General features: G+C 38.2%; 1 protein-coding gene across 1 annotated transcript in view; it reads left to right on the plus strand.

The window, feature by feature from the left end:
- The first annotated feature begins 6,019 nt into the window (after positions 1-6,019).
- LOC145984881 (neuroligin-4, X-linked-like) overlaps positions 6,020-27,734 on the plus strand; it is a 215,437-nt gene continuing 193,722 nt past the window's right edge. The window contains exon 1 of the mRNA XM_083118254.1: positions 6,020-6,812. Within this exon, the coding sequence (XP_082974380.1) occupies positions 6,371-6,812 (442 nt within the window). The 5' untranslated portion in view covers positions 6,020-6,370. The remainder of the gene's footprint in view (positions 6,813-27,734) is intronic.

The following is a 27,734-nucleotide window of genomic DNA, read 5'->3' on the forward strand; positions in this document are numbered from 1 at the left end:
CTCTGGTTTGTGTACGTAAGCCCAATCGTTTTTTAAGTTTGCGAGTCAGTGATTAGTAGTTATAAGTTCCGCGACTGGAGCGCTCTTGCTGCCGTGTATGGACATTGCATCCTTGATATTACCGCTGTTTCTTCCTTGCATGTGGTGTACGTCACACCTGGGTTGGATTTGTACACCTTTCGCAAACACATCGCACGTGCAATTGAAGGCGTTCGTGCGTCTTACCAGAATGAGTGCATAAGGTGACTTCAAAAGACATCCCATGTATGTGACAGAAAAGTTTAAGATAACATATACTTGTGTACCAACACTGGTGTATCTCTCTCATGCACTAAAAACATGGGGGCACTTGAAATCAGAGAATTGTTCTTGTGATGCCCTGTATGTTAGTGTGGTCCTGAATTAATGAAGGAATAAAGAAATGTATTTTACATATTCAATAGATTTGTAAATAAATCTTTACGTAGTGCCGTGTGTAGTGGGCAATCATGGTCCTTATTTAGTCTACTCTTCATCTTTAACAATATGAAATTCGGGAAAATATAGAATTATGTATTATTGATTGCTAACAAGGAAGTGTAATGCTCACTTTTGCAATCACCCCCCCCCCACCCCGTCCATTTCTAGATTAACGGACGCGCAATAAAGGACCACCTAAAGTATTTTATTACTAAATGTGGGCGAGCAATTCAATCGATTCTAGATAGCTCACGTTAACGAAAGATAACTTCTTCACTTTACTTGCTGAATATGATAATAATTTGAGTTTTGAAATCTGTGAAGCAACCTGTTCATTAACGCAAGAGACTTGACTTCATTCTCTGAGAAAGACGTTAGCTCTCGAAAATTTGGAATTTTATTTAGATTTTACGATCAGTTGACCCAAGAAAATCTCTTCACATAAGTGCTTCAGAATAAAAGTGATGGTAGCTCTCCATAATTCACTCAATCTGATATCTTCGATAAACCATATTCATGTGAGTTTCTGAAGATGAGAATAATTTTAGGTCCTGAAATCTGTGAATCTTCAACAGAACTAATCTGCTCTTGAATCCAAGATAATTTATTCCCTTTTTTGGTTGGGAATGAGAGTCTTCTTAGCTCTGCAAAACTCACTTTGCCTTTACCCAGTTGAAAGTCTCCAGTTCATACCTTGAAGATGAGAACTCTATAAATCTTGTCCCTAAAGTCTCCACAAAATTAAATCTTCGCTTCAATTATTCAGACTCATAACGATTTGAGTTCTCCAGAACTTACTTTGTCCACCGTTCAAACGTCTTCCCTTGAAGATGAGAATGACGTTAGCTCTCTAAATCATCCTCAGAAAGGCTCCCAATCATTAAATCTCTTCACTTCAGAGCAGAGCTTGAGACCCAGAACGATGTGAGCTCTCCAGAACTTACTTTGTCAACCGTTCGAACGTCTTCCCTTGAAGATGAGAGTGACGTTAGCTCTCTAAATCATCCTCAGAAAGGCTCCCAATCATTAAATCTCTTCACTTCAGAGCTTGAGACCCAGAACGATGTGAGCTCTCTAGAACTTACTTTGTCAACCGTTCGAACGTCTTCCCTTGAAGATGAGAGTGACGTTATCTCTCTAAATCTTCCTCAGAAAGCCTCCCCATCATTTAATCTCTTCACTTCAGAGCTTGAGACCCAGAACGATGTGAGCTCTCCAGAACTTACTTTGTCAACCGTTCGAACGTCTTCCCTTGAAGATGAGAGTGACGTTAGCTCTCTAAATCTTCCTCAGAAAGCCTCCCAATCATTTAATCTCTTCACTTCAGAGCTTGAGACTCAGAACGATTTGAGCTCTGCAGAACTTACTTTGTCAACCTTTCGAACGTCTTCCCTTGAAGATGAGAGTGACGTTAGCTCTCTAGTAAATCTTCCTCAGAAATCCTCTTCATTATCACCATCAAATAGCCAACTTCACTTTAAACCTCCATTAATTGTCACTACTTAAATTTAATTCTATACGTAAACATTTCCTACTGATGTGCGAGGTGAAGATCGACCAACTGCCAAGAAATCTTGCAGCCTCATCTAATAAATACCTAATTATACAAACGTGGTTTGTCGCGGACGTATTAAGTATCGTTTGTTCCCAGGGGCCTCGCGTATCGATTGCTAGCTTCTGAAACGCCGGACCGGAAGAACTGAAGCGGAAATGCATTCACGGGCGAAGGAGCGCCTGCATACACAGAGAACACCCAATCGAAGCTTTTAGTGGACATGTCGAGGTCCGTTAGCTTCGCCGGATTGACCGCAAGCATGCGGGAAATCGTTGACACTTCGAATTACGCCTCTCGCGTATTTGCCTAAAGGATAATTTGTTGCGGTAAAAAAGCTGTGCATATTCCTCCAGGCGTTTTAGCTCCATTTAACTCAGGCAGCGGCCTTTTTTTTACTTATGCTGGGCAGCTGTTTATTCATATCTTTTTTAGCTGGGCGTGACGAATGGAGTACTGCACGGGCTTGGTTTACTGCGTGGTCGTTCGGTAAGTTCACTTAATGCTGAAACAGGCCGATCGGTACTAGACCTGCAGTTAATGGTACGATCCTCACTGTGCAATATGTCTCTGTTGGGGATCGAACCAGGGATCCTTTAATTACCAGGCGACGAAGTCCATCGGCGAGGCCATACTGCTTAACCGCAGTAGTCTGCACGGATATTAATTACACCATTACAGTATTTTTGGTTACACTGTCGCCTTGTAATACAAGGATCGCTGGCTCAATTTCCGGTAAAGTCACATTGCACAGTAGTTCGTATATCGCTTTAAACGGTAGATCCAGTTTCGATTAACTTATCCGACCAAACAAACTTTCGCTCTAATATTTTTCTTTCCCACTCTCTCCTTCTCTCACACACGCGCTCACACACAATCTTCGGCAATTTGTGTTTCTTTCTTTCCTATTCTGTCTCTTACTCTCTCCCTCCCTCCTACCCCCCTCTCTCTCTCTATGTGGAATTCCTCTCCTATCTGTAGTATATTTATTTCCTTCTCTCTCTTCCTATCACTATTTTGAGCTTCCTTCCTCTCTTCCCTGCTCACTCACTTTCTTTCACTTTCTTCCTATCTCTCTCGCTTCTTTTGTTTCTCTTCTCTTCTCTCTCACTCACTTTATTTTCCTACCTTTCTCTCTCTTACTCTGTCTCCCCTTGTATTGTTGATTAATTTCATTTCTCACTTTCTTTTTATCTCTCATTCTGTATTAAAGCATTTCTATTTTAAGCAATCTTTGTCTTGGTAATCAATGATTACTGGGTTTGATTCCCGCCAAAGACACATTGCTCACGGTTTCTGATACCATTTTCAGCTCCAAATCCAGTCCCTATTAGCCTCTCGGAGTATAAATAGCCTTAAATCAAACTTTCACCGCCATTGACAGATCATGATTGTGACTTTAGTTAACGACATAATATCATATATTTATACACTATATACTTAACGTTACGGCTATATAGAACTTTTGGCTCAAGAGCTATACAGGGCGTCGCCGTACTAAACAGACAAAGATTCGAAACATGTGGAGGACACAAAGACGAACAGCTTTTGTTAGTAACGTTGTGCTCGTTAAGCCTTAGTTTTAACGATACGGGCTGTCAAAAAATGACATTTTCTATCCTGTTTGCATGCAGTCACGTGACATTTAATCATGATTCCCTCTGTCATTCATTAACTGTTGTACAACGACCTCATTGACGTTCAGTGTTCCACATCAGAAGTGTCCCTAACTGTACTAAAAACTTGAATGTATCTTTGTGTGAGCAGCATGATGAAATCCTTTCACTTGCATCATGCATGTATCCTACCATCCATGGTTTACATTGCACTTACTTTTATGCACTGTAAAAAAGTAGGTGTTAATGGTGATTAGAGAATGGTCCCAGGAGTTCCAAATAACATTTTTGTCAACGTTTAACCTTAGTAGTTACAATGGCCACAGAAAATGTTTGTAACCAACCCATTTTAAAACCACTGAGGTTTAACGTTGACCAATATGCTGTTGGACGTTCTGGGACCATTGTCTATCGCTATAATACCAGTGTGCTTTTCCATTAAACAACGATTTAATATATTTTATCCAAAAGTATACACATCTCATCGGTCGGCCATTGCCTTGACTGGACACGCAATCTGTCAGTGTTTGCAACCATACGGAACAGGCACGTATCAAGTCTCTCAGGAACAATAATAATAATGTTTAAATTAAAATAATTAATACTAATTAAAATGCATAAATTAATATTATATTATTATTACACGAATACGTAAAAATACTGTATAAGAGTAGAGCATATTCATTACGTGGCTTACCTGTAGTTAAGATCGGAATAACTTACATAAGAACAAGTGCCCTGGCAATGAAGTTAATGTCAAATAGATGAAAAATTGAACATTTATCGAATAACAAAAATGATGTTACATGTAGTTGGAGAAAAGTAAGTTTATGATTAAAATGCTATGCATATTAACAGGTGCGGCAGTGAAACGGGAGATTTGGCAACCCTGGAAATAGCAAGTTACGTAAGGAATCAGATAAAGGGAGTGGTGCCATCTGGACAATAAACCTTTGCCATTGACACTGATATCGGTCCACGACGCCATCTCGACTGAACACCGATATCAGTGTCAATGGCAAAGGTTTATTGTCCAGATGGCACCACTCCCTTTATCTGATTCCTTACGTAACTTGCTATTTCCAGGGTTGCCAAATCGCCCGTTTCACTGCCGCACCTGTTATTTTTAGTAGTAGTGTAAATTAGTGGCGGTCCCTCCATGGAACAGAGGGAACAGGCTGTCCCCTTCTACTTATCGCCCTTTCTAGCTATTTAAATATCTATATAAATAAATAAATATATAAATAATACCATAAAACACTTCTTTCTTCCGAAATCAACACGACGAAGAAAAACTTTCACCGTGACTGGACGTTTGTTTACTTCACCTACCCTCGTCGTCCCACCCTCTGCTGTCAACTTAATCTACAAAAGAGAGATGAAACAGGTTTCGACAAAACTTTTTTTCCTCTGATCACGCATAAATTTATTTTATTAATTTTTCTTTGTTGTGCATCAACAATTTTGTTTTTAATGTTTTCTTTACATTATATCATATTTTAACATTGGTAGCCCATATTCATTATTTTAACGTGCTTTATGTATGTCACTTCTGACAATTTGTAACATATGTATCGTATGTTCATTTGGTTCATTTCAACAAGGGTTGAATTTTACTTGGCCTACTGTATTATATTACGACAGGTATGGGAAGGGAGGGGCAAGTACAGGTCACCTGTTCCCCTGGCTGATTTAGCACCGCACGCCACTGCCGTACATAAATCTTCTTGGTAATGTCATTCAAAGCCGTATGATCCCAATATAATCATTGTCTTCCAATAAGTTCAGAGGAAATTATATAGCAACGACTAAACGAATAAAATTTTCATTATTTAGTTTTAGTACTTTATAAATCTTTCGGGGGGTCCGGACCTCCTGCACCCCCTAAATACGTCCTTGTTACGGAATATAAAATCCCATTTTCGAAGGCTTGTGGCGTCTAAATATTATGAAGTAAAGGCTGCAGAAGTTTGTCGGTGTTGTACGGTGACACCCTGTAGTTTGTTGTTTCATTTGTCTCTGAGACATGTAAATATGTTGCTTGTCGGTTCATAATAAATCTACATGTTCAAGTAAAACTGCAGGGTGTCCCGAAAATATGTTATCATAATGAATTTTATAGTTGTTGGAAATCATCCCGTTTATTCTTAACACATACGACGTTTGGGGTCCCGTGTTCGAATCCCTTATCTTCGCGATGATTATCCAAAAGTGGCAGAAACGCGAAATACAAACAAACCAACCAGCAGACTTTTGTGACACCCTGTAGCAATCGTTGTGCTTATATAAGGCTGGCTGTATCTCTATGTATGCCTAATATATTCTATTGGGGTAATTGCTTATATAAATCTTTCTATTGTTGCAGGACTTCAGACAATCCAGGGCAACGGCTCTCTCCAGAATGGGTGTGTGTTGACGTCTGCTACATAGTGTTGGAGTTAAAGTGTGGAAGATTTTGTGATTTTTGTTTTCTAACGCGAGAAGACAATCGTGGATGCATCTGTATCCAGCATGTTCTTGAATCTTGAATCTTTACAAGGCATGGAGTACAAGTGGTGAAGTTTCATGCGAGGCAGGAGAAAGAAAAGATGCGAGTACGTTTGAAGTGTTCAGGTGGCAATCATGTGTTCAGTTTCGTGCCAGTGAATAGCAGATGACGAGAACAATGATTGGATGAGAAAGAGGCAGATAGTTTAACGGGGGGTCTAGTGCTAGAAGAGGAAGCAACGCTTGCTTCTTCAAGATGCGTTCAAGATGCCCGCCAAATCGCTTCGATGCTCGGCTGTTTCTTCTAATTCCCCTCCTGTCCACGGTGGCGCTGGGAGGCCCACGTTACAGTTCAAGAATCGTGGAGACCAAATACGGCGGGATCAAAGGGATCATCCTGGAGCTCAGCTCAAGACACCTTGATCCCGTTGAGGCCTTCCTGGGGGTCCCCTATGCCTCCCCTCCCACGGGGAACCTTCGCTACATGCCCCCCGTGGCGCCACAGGCGTGGAAAGGGACCAGAGTGGCCGACAAGTTCGGACCTGTGTGTCCACAAAACTATCCTGATATTTCGAATAAGACTGCCGCTCTTCAGCTGATGCCGAAAGGAAGGTACCACCACTTGAAGAAGCTGATTCCTCTGTTAAGGAACCAAAGTGAGGATTGCCTCTACCTCAATCTCTATATTCCAGGAAGTGGTAAGTACTCACCAGTCTTTCCCATATTAGTATTTACCTCATTAAATTTGTGACATATGTGGGTATCGCCAGACTTTTTTGGAACGCCGTTGAAATTAATTTGAATAGTATAAATAATAATAATAATGTTTTGTTTTGCCCTTAATTAGGTACATCCTAACTAACTAACTCTCTAGCCTTCTTAAACCCGAAGGTTCATGGCTGCAGCAACACAGGCCTTCGATCTGTCACTATCTTGAGCAAGATATATATACTCTTTTTCATCCCTACCGATTTCCTTTAGGTCCATCTCAACGTTGTCTCTCCATCTTCGTCTTGGGTACATCCTATTACATGAAATACATGTATCAACGTTTTTTGTAAGCCTTTAAAAATGTCATCTTATTGTGCAAATGTGCCTTTACAAATAAAGTACAAATATACTGATGTAGCACAGTCATTATTATATTCTGTGACACGTAAATGCATATAATATACTCGCGTACTTTAGACGTGGTCTTGGGCCACGTCTTGTACGCTCGCATGCGTGACCTCGGCCACGTTTTGGATGCAATCACGTTATAGATGGGGTTCCTCAATGATCTTAATGACTTTGAAAATATCTGCATGTTGTATTGGATGAAGGGGAATAAGTGTATAAGTTTGCTAATTTGAAAAGTTTAGAAAATAACTTCGTGTGTACTCTAATATTTTACAAATATTCAAAACATTATTGTATATTTTCATAATCATAAACTGGGTAAATATTGTCCGTTTCCAGATATTTCATATAAACAAATTCAATAGCGACATTAAATTGAAAAAGCAATATTTACGCCTTTTGTCATTTTCACATTTGTAAATGTAATTGAAAAATAATTGTTTTCTGTCATTCCCATCAAATTCTTATCTCTCCTCTATAATAAATTCTGATGCTCATGCTTTGAAATTCGAAAAGTCTAGCATAATTCCCTTACAGTAGTTTTCGGGGTGAAAATAAACTTTCTTTAAGTTCCCTCGCAACGTCTGTTTCCATGGACAACAACAGCCATGGCGAGCTCTAAACAATTGTTTGTTATTATATCCCTAAACATTTGGTTCAAACAAGCATTCAAAATCAGGAGTTCATTCATCTGTGTATGACGTGTGAGAAATATAATGTAGCTAATTGAAGGAAACAAAGAGTGCTGCAAAAAATGCCCGTGGAAACGGTTGCTAAGGAGGTGAAAAAAGCGTATTTACACCCTTAAAAAAGGCCGATTGAGCGATTTCTTAATTTTTTCGGTCTTTTGGGGCGATTTCATGGGGGGTCGTAATCAGGCATATTTGTCCTCCGGGGCTTCCTTCATGGAGAACATTTATGTCAGTGAGTGAGTGGTGGGATTGGGGCTATATAGCCATTTATATTTTTATTATTTGTACCTAAAAGAGATGAGAAAACAGGTGAGTGAAGAAGGTTACATAATTTAGAAGTGCATTATTTGTATTCATGTCCAGATAATATTAGAATAATTAAATCAAGAAGACTTATGTGGGTGTTTCCCCAATGGCGTAGTGGTAACGTCATTGCCTTGTAATCAAGGGGTCCCGGGTTCGATACCCGGTGGTTCGGATCCCACTTTAAAATGTAGGTTCAGTCCCGATTGGCCTTTCTGTGAATAAAGTGGACTTCAAACAACAAATCAATCAATCAGTGAATGAAAAGATTTAGGTGGGCATGCCATGTGGCACGAATGAGAGAGGAAAGGAGAGATTACAGGATTCTTTTTGGGAATCCTAATGGTAAGAGACCTATAGAAAGGCCAAGACGAAGATGGAGGAATAATGTTGAAATGGACCTAAAGGAAATCGGTAGGGATGAAAAAGATTGGACTGATCTTGCCCAGGATAGGGACAGATTGAAGGCTTGTGTTGCTGCAGCCATAAAACGGCGGGTTTAAGAAGACTAGTTGGTTAGTTTATATTTCTGTAGCCACAACCTTTCTGGCTATGATGCGACAGTTCTGAGTTCTAAATTATCATCATCATCTTTGGAGAGAATCTTCTACTTGGAACAGCAGATGAGTGATCATCCAGATCAAGTATTTCTAATAATTTTTAACATTTCATCAATATAATGAAACGTATAGATATTTTATTTTTCTATTTTTTAAACAAATCGTTCATGGGAATCTGATAGCAAGTCAAAGTTTTGATTTATGGAATTTTAACAAGACGTCCTCAACTGGATTTTGCATTTGCACTAAATTTTTCGAATTGATTTCTGCTTTGGTCGTGCTGCTAGAATATTAATTAAGGAAACTTTACTTTGGTTGTCCACTAATGAAATAAGAAACGTTTTTTTCTATAATTTGACATTAACGACGCTCAATTTGAGAGGGTTGACTGACAATTCAATTCAATTCTCAGACAAATGAATTGGCTGCCCCAGCTTTCGAACCTAAATCCTTGTCATTTCTTGATAATTTAGCCCAATGCTAGAACACTGAAAGTAACCCCGGTTTGAATTCTGAAAGGATCACATGCTGTGCTCAATAATTGTGTACGGTAACGCTTCGATTGGCTATAGGAGAAATTCAATCTGTTTCCTATTAGCTTATTTCGTGTCATTTATTTGAGTTCATTAATGTCCGATATTTTCTCTTTCCAATTTACATGTTCATCTTTTATGCATCCCATTCTCGGAAAAATTCTGTTTATCATTTCTACTTTTTACTTCGGGATTCCTTATTATCTTTTTCTAAAAGATTATATTTTAATGTCTCTATAATGAGTTTTCTTTCTCAATTTATCTTTTTTTTTAATTCTCTGTATCTCTCTCCCACAAGCTTATGAACAAGAAACACTCAACTTAATTCCTATATTTTTTTTCTACGTTTTTCTTTTTCATCTTTCCTATTATCTTTCGATTTCATTCTTTTATAAATAAAGTTTTCTTCAAATTAAATTTTTATTTTCAATTTTTCCAATATCTGTTAATTTATTTTTAATCTGCTTCTATTCGTTGCCTACATTGTAAAAGCTTACTATTTCCTATTTTAGGAATGTTATATTTCGATCTAGATGTTCATTTCAAGCCCTATTATGATTTATTTTGTTGTATTTTACCCTCCAATCTACCATGTTCACTAAGACCATGACACATTTTAAACTTTTCTGTAGGAAACAGCTACAACTCAATCCTTTTTGCGATTGTTCTTTTGATACTGAATCCGGTTCTCAATTTTTTCCCTCGCTCTTAATCCTCTCTAGAATTGTTTTTTCGCGCTTAATGATGTTATAGTTGTTCCTTTAGCGCTTAATGCTTTGACAGTTGTCCCCATTCGCACTAAATACTTTTGGCAGTTCTTCTTCTCGCGCTTATTGATTTCTGCGTTTTATACTTTTGCTCTTAATCATTTTTACATTTATTCCATTCGCTCTTAATTCTCTTCGAAATTTTTCCTTTCCCGTTTAATCATTTTTACATTTATTCCTTTCGCGCTTAATCTCTTTTAAATTTTCCTTTCTCGCTTAATCAATTTTACATTTATTCCTTTCACTCTTAATTTTCTTTGAAATTTTTCCTTTCGCTCTTAATCATTTTAACATTTATTCCTTTCACGCTTGATCATTTTAACATTTATTTCTTTCACGCTTAATTCCCTTTGATTTTTTTCTTTCGCGCTTAATCATTTTAACATTTATTCCTTTCACGCTTAATTCCCTTTGATTTTTTTTCTTTCGCGCTTAATCATCTTAACATTTATTCCTTTCACGCTTAATTTTCTTTGAAATTTTCCCTTTCGCTCTTAATCATTTTAACATTTATTCCTTTCACGCTTGATCATTTTTACATTTATCTATTCCTTTCGCTCTTAATTCTCTTTGAAATTTTCCCTTTCCCGCTTAATCATTTTTACATTTATTCCTTTCGCGCTTAATCTCTTTGAAATTTTCCTTTCTCGCTTAATCATATTCACATTTATTCCTTTCGCTCTTAATCATTTTAAAATTTATTCCTTTCACTCTTAATCATTTTAACATTTATTCCTTTCATGCTTAATTCTCTTTAAAATTTTTCCTTTCGCGCTTAATAAATATTTACATTTATTCCTTTCACGCTTAATTCCCTTTGAATTTTTTTTCTTTCGCGCTTAATCATCTTAACATTTATTCCTTTCACGATTAATCATTTTATCATTTATTCATTTCACGCTTAATTCTCTTCGAAATTTTTCCTTTCGCTCTTAATCATTTTAACATTTATTCCTTTCACGCTTAGTTCTCTTTGAATTTTTCCTTTCGCGCTTAATCATTTTTACATTTACACTTTCGTGAACAATTCTTTGTGATTGTTCCTTTTGTACTTTGTACTTAAATCTTAGTTTATTCTTTGCCTTATGATTTTTTTTCCATTGTTCCTTTTGCGCTTAATCGTTTCACAATTCTTCATTCCCCCTTAATCTTTTCTCTACTTGTTCCTTTCAACCTTAATCCATTTCGTGGATATTCCTTTCCAGTGTATTCCTCTACTGTAGCTTGTATTCGCGATATACGCTATCTCTTAAAGCTGCTATAGTTCTTGCTATAACCCCTACAACCCAGGCATCGGCGTTGAAGATTCCCTCGTCTCCTGGGTCTCTTGGAGGATTCCCACGCATCAGAGCAAACGCAGGGACGAAGCGTCCCTCGGGAATTCTGGGCCGGAAAATCAATTTTTAATTACTGCTCGAGGTAACACAGCTAATTAAGAGCGAGGAACTTCAATAAACAGCGGAGGAAAGAAATAAAGCGCTCCTGCATACTCGCTCCCCGCAAAACAAGGACTTTACCAACGACCAGAACTTTCAAACCGTGCGCTAGATGTCTCTGGCTTATCTTGTATCCGACAGAGAGAAATACTTTGGATACTACCAGCAGGACACATTCTCAAGCAGAGGCACAACCATTAATTTTATATATACGTATAATAATAATAACAACAATATTAGTAGTAGTAGCAATAATATCAAAGATGTTTTTATTCTTGTAAATTACGCAAATAAGTGGTAGAAGTCGGTGCTAAAGTATTTGAATTGTTTTTTTCAATATTCAATTTTACATTAATGTAAAACAAACGTAGAAACTATTTTTGAAGAACTGAAAATGCTTCATTATGCATTCCGAATAGATTTCTTTTACATTGACATGTATAACTTTCATGCACGATATATGTTTCACACTTATGTAACATGGAGCGACGTAAAATTACAAAATATATATGCAACGTGCCAACACTAAATTGTGTATAAATTCAAAGTTTCTTTAATTCATATATACACAACATATATTATTTAAATACATAACACAATCCACAATCAATTCATCCATCTCATAATAAACCAAGATCAAAAATTACACAAATATGCATGCTCCCTTTCCTCAAACCAATTGTTCATGCATTTAAGACAAAATCAATTAAGATAAGTGTCTCAGGTAATTTCCAATACATTACAGAAAACAACCATAAATTGCGAACGAAGCGAGCAAGAAAATTTTTGGTTTGATTTTTTTTTTTGCAGACTGAAATCAATATTGTTTTAATAGGGCGCAAATAATTTCACGGGGCGCCATGTCATTCTCTCTCTTCCAACTTATATCATTTAGACCCCTCCGCCTCCTAGCTACGGCTCTGAACTTGATAAGAAGAAGAAAAGGAGATATTGCGAGCATGCGAGCAAGAAAATTTTATGAAAGGTATTTTCATTTGCATAAAATTTGAAATTGGGAGCGAAAATTGTCCCCTGCACGTACCCTTGACCGTCCCTTGCCCCTGCTAGAACTCATTTCCGTCCCCCTTGTGGTTGCGCCACTGTTCTCAAACTGAACGATCTTCAAGGAAATTTTAACACTTTATTATGTTCCTGTGCAATTCAACAATACAAATCCATGAATGCTAATGTAACTTGTTTTATTTGAAGCACAGGCATTACCGGGATGTTTGAATTATTATAGCCTATACAGCGCACGCTTTTAGAAGGAACGTGAGTTCGGCTAATACCCAGCCAGTGCTACTGCGCTCTTGCCAAACTAACTGCTAGCGCAAGGGAAGGACAGAAAATTCGCGATGTGTCCATTATTTTTGATAATGCATGCACGGTATATATGAGTACAGTGAATAATATAGTGAATATATCTACGCAGGATTATAATATCATATCACTGTAGCATATACGAGAAACCCATACCTGAAAGAAGCTTGAATGTATTTATTTATTCATCACCGCTCTCGTCGTCTTCCTCGGTCTCAGTATGGACGTCAGCAGGATTTTTTCCAGGGAGGGGCAAGGAAGGCGTTTTTTTCCAGGGGGGGAAAACAAGGCACATTTTCCTCCATAATAGTGTTGTTCCCTCAAAACATTGCTTAAATTTGAATATCATATTCATGCAATAATTAACACATATTATTGTGGCTGTAATGAAATTATATGTGAAAAATATATAATTTTTGGTTGACTTTCATTTTCCATGGGGGCACGGCCCCCCTTGCCCCCCCCTCCTCCCGGACGCCCATGGTTCTCATTTCACTGATTTCACTCATTTCCGAATTACTCTCCTGGAGGTTATGATTAGAGTTTGCACCCTTGGTGCCTGTACTACTACTGGTGCTAAGTTTTGAGAGTGGCATTATTTAAAATAAAAAGAACACACGGAACACACACTATCGCACTAAAGGGCTGTATTTTATGTTTTTACAAACTGTTCTTTGTGGCGCACGAGTGAAAGATGAGCGAATAATTTTACACCGGCCTTGCTACGAAAATGCTGAACTCAAACTGACCCACGCTTTCAATGTTCGAGAACGCCCAGAACAATGAATGGTCAGTGTTTATATCGAGGCGAATTTAACACCCACAGTTTTCCCTAGGCACAACAACTCAGCAGCGTCAACACGGTGGCAACGAAAAAAACAGGCTGAAGGAAATGAAAGGTGTTTCCCTTGTTTCTTCAAGGAACGATAACTCCGGCTGTAGGCGACGGAAATTCATGGGATTTGGACAGTCAGGTTCAAAATGTATTTCCCCATCTTATGATGAACCTTAAAGTGGCGAGTTTTATGAAAACTTCTTGCGCGCTAGAAAAATACAGAACACTGCTTTTAACTTCCGCGCCGCAGTCTCCTACCTGTACAACGTTGCACTCCTGCCATTGGTTGATCGCCACACACACCTTCTGTCTGGCCCCACCCGATATCGCTTCTAAAAGCGTGCGTCGTATAATTTAACATGCTTTTTCAGTAAATGGAAATTGGTTTCCATCCAGATGCTTATTCATGTTGAGTTTTGTACTGTTTTTAGATTTTATGTGCCTACGTTTCAGAGACTACGTTTGTTATTGTGTCAAGTGTGATATAAACAGGGTACATGAGAAGATTTCTATCGGTGGCAGATCCCCACCCCACCTCGTCTAGTTGTCTTGGTAAGGACTGTTTTGGAGTTTAAATGCCAGGGAGGATAACTATTGAGAAAGAGACACACCAAGAGGACGGATACAGAACTACGCTCTGAAACGTAGATATACAGAAACTAAAAACAGTGGTTAAAGGTTTAACAACTTATGGTCAGTCACCACTGATCAGATACGAAGAAGACAGACAGTTCTTTGTTGTTATGCGAGGGTCATGCCAACTACTTTTCTTTGCGAGAATGCATGACCGGCAGAAATTTCGGAAATATACAAATAAAAGAGGTCACTGTATTGAACTGAACAATGTATAAACAACGCAGGTCATGTCTACCAGGGGTTTGTAGCGAAGTGCCAATAATATACACCGTGTCCATAAATATACTGTCATACTTTAAAGTGGTATTACGTCGCTTTGGATAATTGTATTTAAATGAAATTGGTAGCATTTGAAAGAAAAACTCAAATATTTTTGTGCATGTCAACAATGGACAAAAATTTCAGCAATGGACAACAATGAACGAGATCAGACATAGAAACTGAAATAAATAAATTCACTCCTGACAACAATGGACGATGCGGGTTCATTGATGTATATTTTAAAAACGTATCGTTCTACATGCGTGTATTAGTCACAAGGCTACATTGGCAGTACAAAAACAAAAGAAAGTCTTAACAACTACAATGCTAGTCTGATCTTGTGTCCCGAAGAGCGAGGCAGTCGTATCAGTTGTATCAGTCGTACCTTTCGTCAGTAGATGACAGTGGAAAGTGCGGTTATTGCAAGAACGTTAATGGTCAGTGAATTTTCGTGCAAGAAGGAAGTTACTCGGCGTGAACAGCGTTCTTATGTGAAAATATATTTTCTCCGCAGGCGAACTGCCAGAGAATCACACGGGGAGTTAGTGAAAGCCATTAGGGACAAACGTTCTGGTCTTCGGGAATATGCCATCATTCTTCACGACAACGCAACTCCGCATAAAGAAGCGTGCGTACGGGAGCTACCCGACCGTTGGGCATTGGGAGTACTAGTGAATCCACCATACATACCGGATGTGTCCCTGTGTGATTTCGAACTCTTACCGAAAGTAAAGAACAACTGCGCGGGAGACGGTTTTGGACTTGAGAGGACTGGTTATTGCCACTGCCATGAAATGTGAGATGTCTCTACTCACGTCACACCTGATGAGGTGGATGGTGTTCTACGTCTCCCTCATCGTTGGCAGCGTGTTGTGGACGCCTTGGGGGACTAATTTGAGTTTTCATAGGGTGCTGCATGTAAGCCTCTTTTGTTTTTGTACAGCCAATGTAGCCTTGTAACTAACACACGCATGTAGAACGATACTTTTTTAAATTATTCTTTTGGCATTTCCTTTAGTTCATACATTGTTCAGTTCCATACAGTGTTCTCTTTCATTTGTATATTTCGAAGTTTTGTGCCGGTCCTGCATTGTCGCGAAAACAAAATACACATTTCCATAACTTATGCCCAAACCCTCGTATATACGTGAGAGGTAGCAATTTTATAGCATTTTCAAGGACACATGAAGTCCATACACAAGGATTCTAGTAAGTTTAATCATATGTTCGACGACAGGTGCGTGGCTGTTAGGTTATGCAAACTTTCTTCCAGCAATTATATGTAACTTTTAATTTGATTAGTGATTACCGTACCAAGATCCAGAATAATATAGGGTGACCCTTTTGGGTGTGGATAAAATAAAATGGATGCGAATTTTTTTGGTCAAATGTAATTACCTGAAATATTGTATACAAAAGTCTGAAAGGTGGGAGTGTTTATTTTTATACACTACTAACAATTTGGTACAGTTTTTTTTCATTTCTACATGGCCTCCATTGCGAACTCCGCAGAACTCATAACGTTGATAGAATTCATTCCACATCTGGTGTAACATATCTGGGGTGATTCTGTCGAAAGCCTGTGTGATATTGAGTTTCAAATCATCAATGTCTGTGGGTTTCTGTGAACTTCTTCGTCTGGGATTTCGTTAAAGACACTGTCTATTTACAGAATCCCGCAGACATTGATGATTTGAAACTCAAAATCACACACGCTGTCGACATAATCACCCCAGAGATGTAACACCAGATGTGGAATGAATTGAGTCAGATCAAACTTCATTGTTCCCAACACACTACAGCAAAACTCCCGTGTTTCACGCACGAAAACACCAACACGAAAATTTTCCTACTATCACATTTACGTTTCTATTAATGTTTTATTTTATCCATACCCAAATGGATAACCAGGTAGATTTGTATTAGTACCCTAGTATGGCAAATATACCAACAACGTCAGCCCATAGAGGATGAATTAAAGGTAATATTCAGCCTGTCTCAGGGCCTCAAAGATGGCGCAATGGTAGCGTCCTAACAAGAAGTCCTTGGTTCGATATCCGGTGGAGGCACATAATGGTTCAGATCCCACTTTAAACAGTAGGTCCAATCCCGATTAGCCTTTCCTTCCCTCGCTTTCACTGCAGTTTTACAATTATCACTAGTCTATTATATATTTGTTCTTAGAAGTTTTGGCTGCCTCAGTGGCGTGTGGGTTAGCCCAGCGCATTACTTCGCCAGGGGTCCCGGATTTGAGCAACGGCCATGCCATCACATCACATAACAATGTCATCATATCATCATTCATCCCCATCTTCGCGGTTATCCAGAAGTGACAGAAAAGCGAAATAAAATAAACCAAACCAATGAATCAACCAGTTCTTAGAAGTTTTAATGAACCCCTTCCACTCACTCTCATTCATCTCTCTCAGCTCCTTAGACGTCTTGGTCCAGACAGAATTCCCAGATTCCTGATTTGTGTCTTTCCCCCACCTTTCGTAACCGTTTCCATTATACTCGCGAAGATGAGGATGAGTGATGATATGGTGACATTGATCAAGGGACACTCACAAAGAACACACAATCCCAGACCGGAATTCCACCCCGGAACCCCTGTCGTTGTAGCGCATGGTGCTAACCAGTCCGCCACGGAGGGTGGCATCACATCTTGGGTAGCCTATCTGAGAGAATGTCACAGAGCTCCATGCAATGTACCAATTAGCTTGAATACTCAGAAGGATCTAACCGAGCGTATTAAACTTCTCAGCTGACTCTAAAACCGCCTCGTCGTAAACGAACAACAAATCACCACGGTCCACCACCCGTCTAAAAGGCTGGAAATCTGACAGAGGAGAGGGGGCAGAAGGGACAGGGGAGAAAAAAGCTAGCCTAGGAGTTTTATCAGTTTGGCACAGCGCCCTCTGAAAATAGCTGAGATCATCCGCAGACGAATTCATGAAAGCATTTCGCAGCGTCCTCAACACAAAGAGGAACGGCCCTGAATTGTTGTAGCAGTGTTGCCAAATGCGAGAACCAAAAATAATCTAAGAATATCAATCCAAAGTTAAGGCAGCTTATCAGGGCCTCCCCGATGGCGCAGTAATCAAGGGGTCCCAGGTTCGATGCCCGGTGGAGGCACATAGTGGTTCGGATCCCACTTTAATCCCGATTAGCCTTTCTGTGTTTAAAGTGGTCTTAAAACAACAATCCATTCATTAGGGTAACATATTCTTCACGTGCTTAAAAATAATTATTGATTGGTAGATTTTAATTTTTTTGAGCACGTCAGCAAATACGTTATTTGTGCCCACCACACAATACAGGAATAAGTCCATTAACTAAAATAAAATTGAGGACAAGAAAAAAAAGAGTATGTTGAAAAATTCCTCACCTAATTTCTGAAAGTAATAGTGTCATAATCCCATTACCAACAAATAAAACTAAACTATCTCTCAGGATAGTATTTTTATACTCTAGTTAAAAGCTGTGGCTGTAAATGGATACTTAGCATACGTACGGACAAACGCAGGGCAACACGATCCCACAGAGGATTCTACTGGCTGTAGATTCAAGTTCCAGAGCCTCGTTGGTTTGCAAGATACAAATGCAAGGTTGTACAACGTAAAAATGATGTTGACAAAGATCTCTTTGTAATGCGTTTGCTTGATTTTGTTTGGTTTATTTTACTTCGCCTTTCTCCCATTTTGGCTAATCGCAGAGATGAGGACGATTTGGTAACGCGTTGTTACGATTACTTGGTATCACGATGAACAGTGTATTCAAATATTAAAACAAAGATATAGTAATAAATATATTGTTACGTCCCTGCGTTGTTAACATAATTTCAATTTGTTTACATGCAGTGTATAACGGCCCTGTACGATTTCCAGCACTTTTTCAATTCTTGTTCAAGGTGTTTATTAGCCAATACGGCAATGCAAGGTCAACGCCCCTGTACTCTCGTATGGTGTTATCCAGCAATCTTCTTATTTTATCAGTCTATATTCTCTAACACAGCCTATTTCTTTTGTTAAGACATAGCTCCAATTTGTATTGAGATTCCAGATTTGTACAATGATATTTCTTGATTATTTACTACGTGCATTTGAGCAACTCTGTTGGTTAAGCGGGTTTGCCGTAGACTATAAGTTTACGTCTACATGCGTTGTCTACACATAATCTACGTGTAGACGTGTAGATTACATTGGGTTGTAGTTTACATAGACTACGTAGACAATCTAAAGTGCATTAAAATTAATTTTCAAGGGTTTCATGAAAAGAAAGTGACATTTTCAACTATTTTGGTTCCTAACGAACTGAAAAGAATCCTATTTACAACAAAATTTCTCTTCTCTTCTATTATCAACTATGGAAAAAGTAAATAGTATGCAAAAGAAAAAAACAGATGGCAGTCGTGAGACAAAATTAGTCTTTTCCCCATAAAACACTACAATATTTCCTACCTTAGGTTTCTTCCTAGGTGAGAAATTGTTCGAATTTGGAAGAGAGCGTATGAAAAGTTCACCTCACACATCAGCAACTGATACGCAGTATAATTTTCTTTTAATTCCACAGCGCCTTTTGCTAAGTTATCACCTTTCGCCATGTTGTTTACATAGATTACGTAATCTACGTGTATAAAATGGTCTACGTGTAGAATGTAGACTATCGTTGTTTACGCGTAGACGCACATCACTGACTGGGGATGTATGATGTCAGCGTAGTTCAGGTTTCCGCCATGCGCCTGGGCTGGCATTCGGAAACTATATAAGCAGCAGGTCAACTGCACACTGATCAGTGATGGGTTAGTTCGTATGAACATTCCAGCCTGATCATTACCAGTGCGTAGTAAGAGATCAGTTAGTTCATTGAACTCTCCAGCCTAATTATTGCCTATTTTTGTGGGAGCAGGAAAAGGTTTATTATCCATCCACGATCTTGACTCATTCCTGGAGATGAGGCCTTGCTCGAAGTGGGAGCAGGTAAAGGTTTATTATCCATTATCCACGATCTTGAGTCAATGTCCAGTTGTCGACGCGAGAGCAACTTCCAGAAGTGGTATTTGGTAAGCGGAAGAACAAGCCCAAAACCTTGTGGTAGCAATGTAACACCTAACGTAGCCTGCTCTCGGCTTCTTGCTGATGGGAAACTCTGAGGCTTCCTTTGTTCGGATCCCAGCTCCTAACCAAGGAAAACCCACGAACACTCTACGCTTTGTACCATGGCCTAATCACGGGCATAGAGCTGAGCGGAGTACGCGGATCCAGATTCATTCCCAGCCTTAATATTGTGCGGACGTACAGAGGAGGGTCAAATGTGTTAACAGGAATGTGAAAAGTCCAGTGAAGTGAACAAATTGTTACTAAAGTGTTAGTTAAATTTTACCGAACTAGTAATATAACCCAGCAAACCTTGAGTAACTTAGTCTCATTCTCCCGACAAAGTGAGTTAGTGGTTTAACTTTGACCAATGTCGAACTACACGACCTGCGCATGCGTGAATTAAGTTAAGAGTACAGTGGTACGAAAGTGGAAGATGGAAGTTGCAACACTTATTCTTGGCAATTTTTAATTCTCTGGGTTTGCTACTCATGCAAACCGAAAGCAGAACTTTCTAGTTTGTTCTAGCGCGTGTTCCCTAGAGAAGAGTTACGGGCTTAACTATGTATCAAAAAAGAAAAAGGGTTGGCGAAGTATAGAGCTTCAGTAGGATGCAACATGCATTGCAGAAGGGACTGGAAGGATATCACGAGTCAGGGTTGAGAATCTAGAGGAGAAGATCACAAAAAAATATATTCTTCGCACAGGGGGAAAATATCGTGGATCCTAATACCAAGGGAACGTAATTATCATTGTTGAAAAAAAACAAGAACCCGCTTTTCATCACCACCAAAAGAAGAGAAGGGGGGATAATAATGAATCTTCGTGGGGAAAGGAGAGGGGTGAAATTATTCCACCCTCTTGCCACTTCCCTTCCATCCCGCTAGGCGGACAAGAGGTGCTGAAGATGAGTGCCATTAATAATATTAACCACGAGACTACGCTTTGTTACCGCCTAGATGCTCATAGTTACCTACTGTAACAGAGGACATTATCGTGTCCGCTCTCTTTTGTTTTTGCAACGTTTTTTGGGGGTGGAGCTTTCCGAAGGGGCGGTCCTCTACAGGGAACAATCCCGTCATGCGTTTCGGCTAAGTGCTTGAATGTAATCATTCCAAGTGTGTCACTTACAGCCACATGATGTTTTTATTTAACCCTATCTTTCAGGCATAGACATATTTTATTGAAAAGATTAAGATTATTTTCTTCTCAGTTTGAAAATTAATCTCGAAATAATAGCACAAAATAAAAAATAAAGCTACAAGACGGTAAAATAAAAGTACAAAAACGTAAATCTATTTCACAATAGATAAAAATGTAAAAGGTAGTAAAATATAAATATTATAACAAATTAACACAGATTATTGTACATTAAATGACACTAATGGGCGCCCGTAGAAAATTTTCTAAGAGGGTCAAACTCGAAAAGTTGTATCCTTCAATAAGGGCGAACACCTTAATGTGTCTTTAGAAAAAAAAAGTAATGGAATGTAGGAGAAAGCCAGAGAAATTTAGATGTCAATCGAACGAAAGCTAAAAGGGAAAACTAGAAGTAACGAGAGAAGATAAAGAGAGACACAGAGAGAGAGGGAGAGAGAAAGCGAAAGAGAGAATGAGACAAAGAAAGAAACTAGGCACAGGTACACAAATATAGAAAATACAGGAAAACTTGAATTTAAGTAAAGAAACAGGACGTAGAGAGGAAAGAGAGGGAAAGGATGACGTAGAATTGTGTCAGAAAAAGAGAGAGAGAGAGAGAGACAGAGAGACAGACAGACAGAGAGAGAGGGAAAAATCTTAGAGAAATAATCTTAGAAAGAGAGTCAGAGAGATGGAGAAAGAGAGAGGGAGAAAGAAATCTTAAATAAATAAATGATCAAGGAGAGAAGATGAAAGCATGAAGAGTTACTGAGGAAATAAGAATAAAACTAGAAAGACCTTAAAGGAACTTTGATACCTCTGGCGATTATTTGACTTTTTATAATATTCTATATCTTATTAAAACTAATATTTTTGTAATTTTATTTGCAATCTTATTTCACATTTTGACTCCTTGACCTTTTTTTGCTGATGGCATGCACATAACCTACCTATAAACAATCATCAAAACTATATATATCTTTTCTACGTATGAATATGCCTCAGTATTGGTATTGTATATTAAAAACGACACCTCGATTTTAAAACCCTTCTTTCCTAGTCGATCTTCTTATATATATATATATATATATATATATATATATATATATATATTAGCTGATTACCCGGTGTTGTCCTTGTATTTATTTATCCCAATCATTTATTAGACAAGGAAAATAATGAATTCTAACTATAGGGTCAATCCATATGAAGTCATACAACATGGTTGCTTGACCATTTTTAATAAAGTTTATTTTTTGTGTGGTGTGAGCCTCATATGTTGACAGTTTAGAACCACTGTTATTTTATTTTTACTATCACCGATTTGAAGATGGGGGACATTTATCTATCATGGCGCGCGTCATTTTCACCTTTCGTAAGCATCAGCGACAACTTTTTTTTCTCAGCTCTGGTAAGTCCTACGACAATGAGACAAAATCTGTGATGTTAAGAACGTTATAGGCTACAATTATATTTCTGTGTAATTTTCTAAATATTATTCCTTCATAATAAATTTTAAGGTCAAAATTGTGTATTTTAATCGCTCAAAATGACATTTTCGGACAATTTTTTTTGGGAGGGGGAAGGCAGTTGGTTTGACACTTGAATTTTTTTGTGCAAGTACCTGTGTACCAATAGTGTGTGTCCAAATTATTTGAAGCTTCAGACTTTAATCCTTTTTTACAGGGTCATAAACATGTACTTTTTGTAAAAATAAATCCAACTTCAGGGTTAAATATCTCTGGTGGGCAGTTGTTTAGAAGTGTAAAATTTGTACACAATACAGTACTCTATGATAAGTAACGTCAGTAAAAACTTTGAGTTTGAGATTCAATTGGTTTAAGAGATACAAAACTCGTGAAAAATTCAATATTTTGCATTAAATATGGCATACCTAATTTCATTTCTTATTAATATTTTGTGTTAAAATTCTGCAAACTGTAATTTAGAATGTCAATGAACTACATTAAAATCCTGAAATGGCTCTGCAATTAAGTATATATACGAGGGCGTGCTGAAAAGTAAAGCTTCTTATGTTTTTATTTTCTTTGTTACCTTTCAAACTCATTTTGGATTTTGAGCAACCATACATTGCACTTATAAGACTTTCCCGCTTCTCAATTGAATGTTTTAAACTTCTATCGCCAGGGGGTGCTGATCTATTGCGAGGAAAATGGCAGTATGTAACCATGCAATGTCGGTGGAACGCCTGAAGTAGCGTGCAGTGATCGAGTTTCTAACCACAGAAAATGTGCTACAAATTGAAATTCATCTGAGACTGACGACATATTATGGAGATGAATGTGTAGACATCAGCACTTTGCGATCTTGAGTTTATCATGCTCTTAAAGAAAACCCCAGCTGAAGAAATCTCAGCTATGTGAGAGAATGGAGTGAAAGGCCGCGAACTGCAACTGATTGAGGTCATCGGAATCGTGTTCAGCTTGGGTTTTCTTTGCGAACATGAACAGGCGCTTCACCAACATTGCATGGTTACATACTGCCATTTTCCTCGCAATAGATCAGCACCCCCTGGCGATAGAAGTTTGAAACATTCAATTGAGAAGCGGGAAAGTCTTATAAGTGCAATGTATGGTTGCTCAAAATCCAAAATGAGTTTGAAAGGTAACAAAGAAAATAAAAACATAAGAAGCTTTACTTTTCAGCACGCCCTCGTATATATACTTAATTTCAGAGCCATTTCAGGATTGTGATGTTGTTGATTGGCATTCCAAATTACAGTTTGCAGAATTTTAACACAAAATGTTAATAAAAAATGATATTAGGCATACCATATTTAATGCAAAATATTGAATTTTTCACGAGTTTTGTATCTCTTAAACCAATTGAATCTCAAACTCAAAGTTTTTACTGACGTTACTTATCATAGAGTACTGTACTGTGTACAAATTTCACACTTCTAAACAACTGCCCACCAGAGATATTTAACCCTGAAGTTGGATTTATTTTTACAAAAAGTACATGTTTATGACCCTGTAAAAAAGGATTAAAGTCTAAAACTTCAAATAATTTGGACACACACTATTGGTACACAGGTACTTGCACAAAAAAATTCAAGTATCAAACCAACTGCCTTCCCCCTCGCAAAAAAAAAAATTGTCCGAAAATGTCATTTTGAGCGATTAAAATACACAATTTTGACCTTAAAATTCATTATGAAGGAATAATATTTAGAAAATTACACAGAAATATAATTGTAGCCTATAATGTTCTCAACATCACAGATTTTGTCTCATTGTCATAGGACTTACCAGAGCTGAGATATAAGAGTTGCCGCTGATGCTTACGAAAGGTGAAAATGACGCGCGCTTTGATAAAAAAATGCCCGCCATCTTCAAATCGGTGATAGTAAAAATAAAATAACAGTGGTTCTAAACTGTCAACATATGAGACTCACACCACACAAAAAATAAACGTTTTTAAAAATGGTCAAGCATCCATGTTGTATGAATTCACATGGATTGACCCTATAGTGTAAAATGTAACTAATTTCATTTACAGCAGGCATTTAAAAGTATATGTACAGTATACAAAGTATAAAGTAAAATATTTTACAAATTCACTATAATATTAATTTAACTCAAAATTTGATTATAAAAGATATTTTTATTTCCACCTCCAGGAGCAAGAACAAATAAATTGAACGGGTTTGTAACACTGGAGATGTATGATGTCAGCGTAGTTCAAGTTTCCGCCACTCGCCTGGGCTCCATTCAGAAACTATATAAGCAGCAGGCCAACTGCTTCTATTATTTCCTATTCTTCCTCAACCACTCCTAGTCTGTCATTTTCTTTCTCTTCAGTTTACTCTGTAACTTACATATTCATTAATCACTTCTACGTCTTTCATTTTATTCATATTCCACTTCTTTCTATTAGCCATCTCGTTTCTTTGCACCGCTATCAATTTTCCCTCGTTACTGGCTCATTGTTCTCTTAGGTGTCTTCCATGTTCCTAAGTGAATTCTTTTATGTTCGAAACAGGTACTTGTTATGATAATGTTGTTCCTGACAGAAAACTGGCAAAGAAGGTTCCCATACTCATTGCTCTCCGCATGGAGTGTATGCCGGCCTGCAACCCCTTGCTGATTTGCTGATTCTCGTCCGTTCCTATCTGAGCATTAAAGTCGCCCAATACCGTTAGCATGTCATACTTTTGGATCTTTCCAGATCCTTGTTCCAGATTGCCATGGAACTCTTACTTCTCATTCTCGTCTTTCTCTTTTGTAGGCGCATGTGCATTTATAATTGTTATGTTTCTAAACCTTCCTCTCGACCGTATTCTACACATCCTTTCATTAATTGCTTCAAATTCCAGAATACTTTTTCTCATCTTTTTGGTTATTAGATAACCTACACCGAATTGTCCTGTCCTCCTCTCTGGTCCACTATAAAGTAATGTGTACCCTGGCCATCTAATTTCCTGAAGTGCAACCAGATCATACCTAAATTATAATATCTTATTTGACACTTCATTCATTTTCCCAGGCCTTAACAAAGTTCTCATTCCATGTTGAAAGTGATAAATCATTAGTCCGTAAAGATCGCCAGGTTCGAATTCCATTATATCCATCCATCGTCCGAGGCTGTTGCATTGGTTTCACAACTGCTTTATTTTCTTGCAGGGTGGGGTTATCGCTCAACCCCCAATCTGGAGGACCAGGATTTACATAGGGTTTTCTTCCCTAGGTAGGTTGGCATCTCCGTGCCTTCGGAGTCCTTCCTGCCCTTCGGTTTTCTATCAGGGTATCCTTCCCTTAGCCCTTGGGGTCCCTCCCCTTCCTGCAAGGCAGGAGTGGCAATGCATTTTTTAATGGCGACACTTTTTGCCATGCCACAGTGTCGTCATAAGGCTTTCCTGGAGATTTAATAAGCATGGCTTTTCCAAAGCCATTCTTTCCAGACTCTGTTGACATTGCCGCCTCTGTCCGGGACTGCTTATTTGGTTGTGCCTTATTCGAAGCTAACCACCATATCTGGTAGCCGTTCGCTATGCGCCACCTGCGACCCGCCAGATTGTTGGGGCTCACCCCTCATCCCTAGGAAGGCCGGGATTTTCGATTTGCATATTTGATAATTCAATTCTCTCAACTCACAAAATTTCATATTTGCACCTTGAATAATTTCAAAGGATATCGCATTAGCGAACGTTTATAGGTTTATCAGTTTTCGCTCATTTTATTTCTACATATCGAATGACTAAATGTGACATTAAATTTGTATTTGCCATATATTCAAATTCGGAAAGATGAAGATATTTTACAACTGATATTACATCGACTTTTGTCTCTCACGGCCGAAAAAAAAGGACCGAATATTGAATTTTTATTGCTTCATCTGACTTAATTTTTGTTGCATCGCGCCGCTATTCTTCCTGTTGTGGCTAATCGCGACGATGTTGAAAGATGGTACTATGACACTAATGAGGGACGCTCACAAAAAGTCCATGGCCAGTCAGGGATTTTGACCCAGGACCTAGTGTCGTCGACCGTTGTGCTACCCACTGCAACACGGAGGTCGGATGAATTTATATTGCGTGAGGTATTAAAAAAGAGTGCCAGTTCTCAAAATTTCGTCTTTGTATGTCTAGTAATTTCTGAGTTATTGAGAGTTTTTGATGATTAGTACCGTAAAACCTTATGCCAGATTTATTTCGTTCTTACAGAAAACTAAATACATCGAATTTGTTTGATGTACCATAAATGCATAGATTGGTTCTACAAAGCGTGTTTTTTGGCATTTACCAAGAATCAGCTTTTAGCGCTGGATGCATTTTATACATTATAAAACTTTATCATATGTTGCAAATGATTATTTTTTCCTGTGTTTAGATGAACTTTAATGCATCAATTTATCCATTTTCCATGCATTTTGCTCGATGACCTACGGACTATATAAATAGAATAGAATCGCCTTGCTGGCAGACAACAGACCCTTGACAAGTACATTTTGCAATTGACACTTCACACTTTCTGAAAATCACCGATACAGTAGAAAAAATATGTATAAAAATCAAGCATAGGTACTTACAATGTAACGCATCAGTAACCACAATTATAACAGGTTTGAAACAAAAACTAAGAGCAATAGTTGATTCCTGTTTATGATAGAAAAGCCAAATCCAGACACTATTTTTTGGCAATACGTGTTTCTTTAAGTTTAATTTGTGTGTTGCAGTGTGGAGCTCCCGTGACTTCAGTGGTGTAATTTTAGCTTCAACTTATGTATTTAATTTTCTGCGTATACCTTAAAATTAATGAAGGCGATTGTAAACGTGTCAACTCTGAGGAAAATTACAAATTTACAGGTTTCTGCAACTTAAATGTAATGTTATATCTAGTTTGACTTCACTCATGCAAAGCGCTTCTCGCTTTCCCAACGATCTTGTATTGACAGTTCTCTCACCCTTCTCCAACAGACCCTCCTGGCAAGTTTCCATCCCCCCTTCCAGCTTCCTCCCCCAGAATCTCTTCCTACCTGTGCGTAATCTTTTTAACGAGGAAAAGAAAATCTCTCCCAAGCAGCAGCAACACAAATGGCTTCTGCAGATTAAAACTTCAAAGAAGGATGCTGCTTCAAAAAAGGGAACGACTCTTATTCAATGATAGCTAGGCTCCTGCTCTAACGACAGTTTGATGCACGGACATCCGGGAAGAAGTGTTTTGGATGTTCTTCTTATATAACGAGGACGACGATATTACTGCACCTTTTTGCCCCTTTTGTGTATGTAACTGGAAATACGTCCAGGTAAAGCGTGTTGCTAGTGGTTCAGGATATTTCAGTAGAAATCCATGTTAAGAGGATTGTCGTGAAAGTGTGTTATTTTCTTTCATGAACTTCAGCTCCTGGTCTTGTTATAAACTTTCCTTACGTGCACTATTCGCTTTGCTATTAATCCTTT

Source organism: Lepisma saccharinum, chromosome 3, assembly GCF_977018435.1.
Source record: "Lepisma saccharinum chromosome 3, izLepSacc3.1, whole genome shotgun sequence".
Classification (NCBI taxonomy): domain Eukaryota; kingdom Metazoa; phylum Arthropoda; class Insecta; order Zygentoma; family Lepismatidae; genus Lepisma; species Lepisma saccharinum.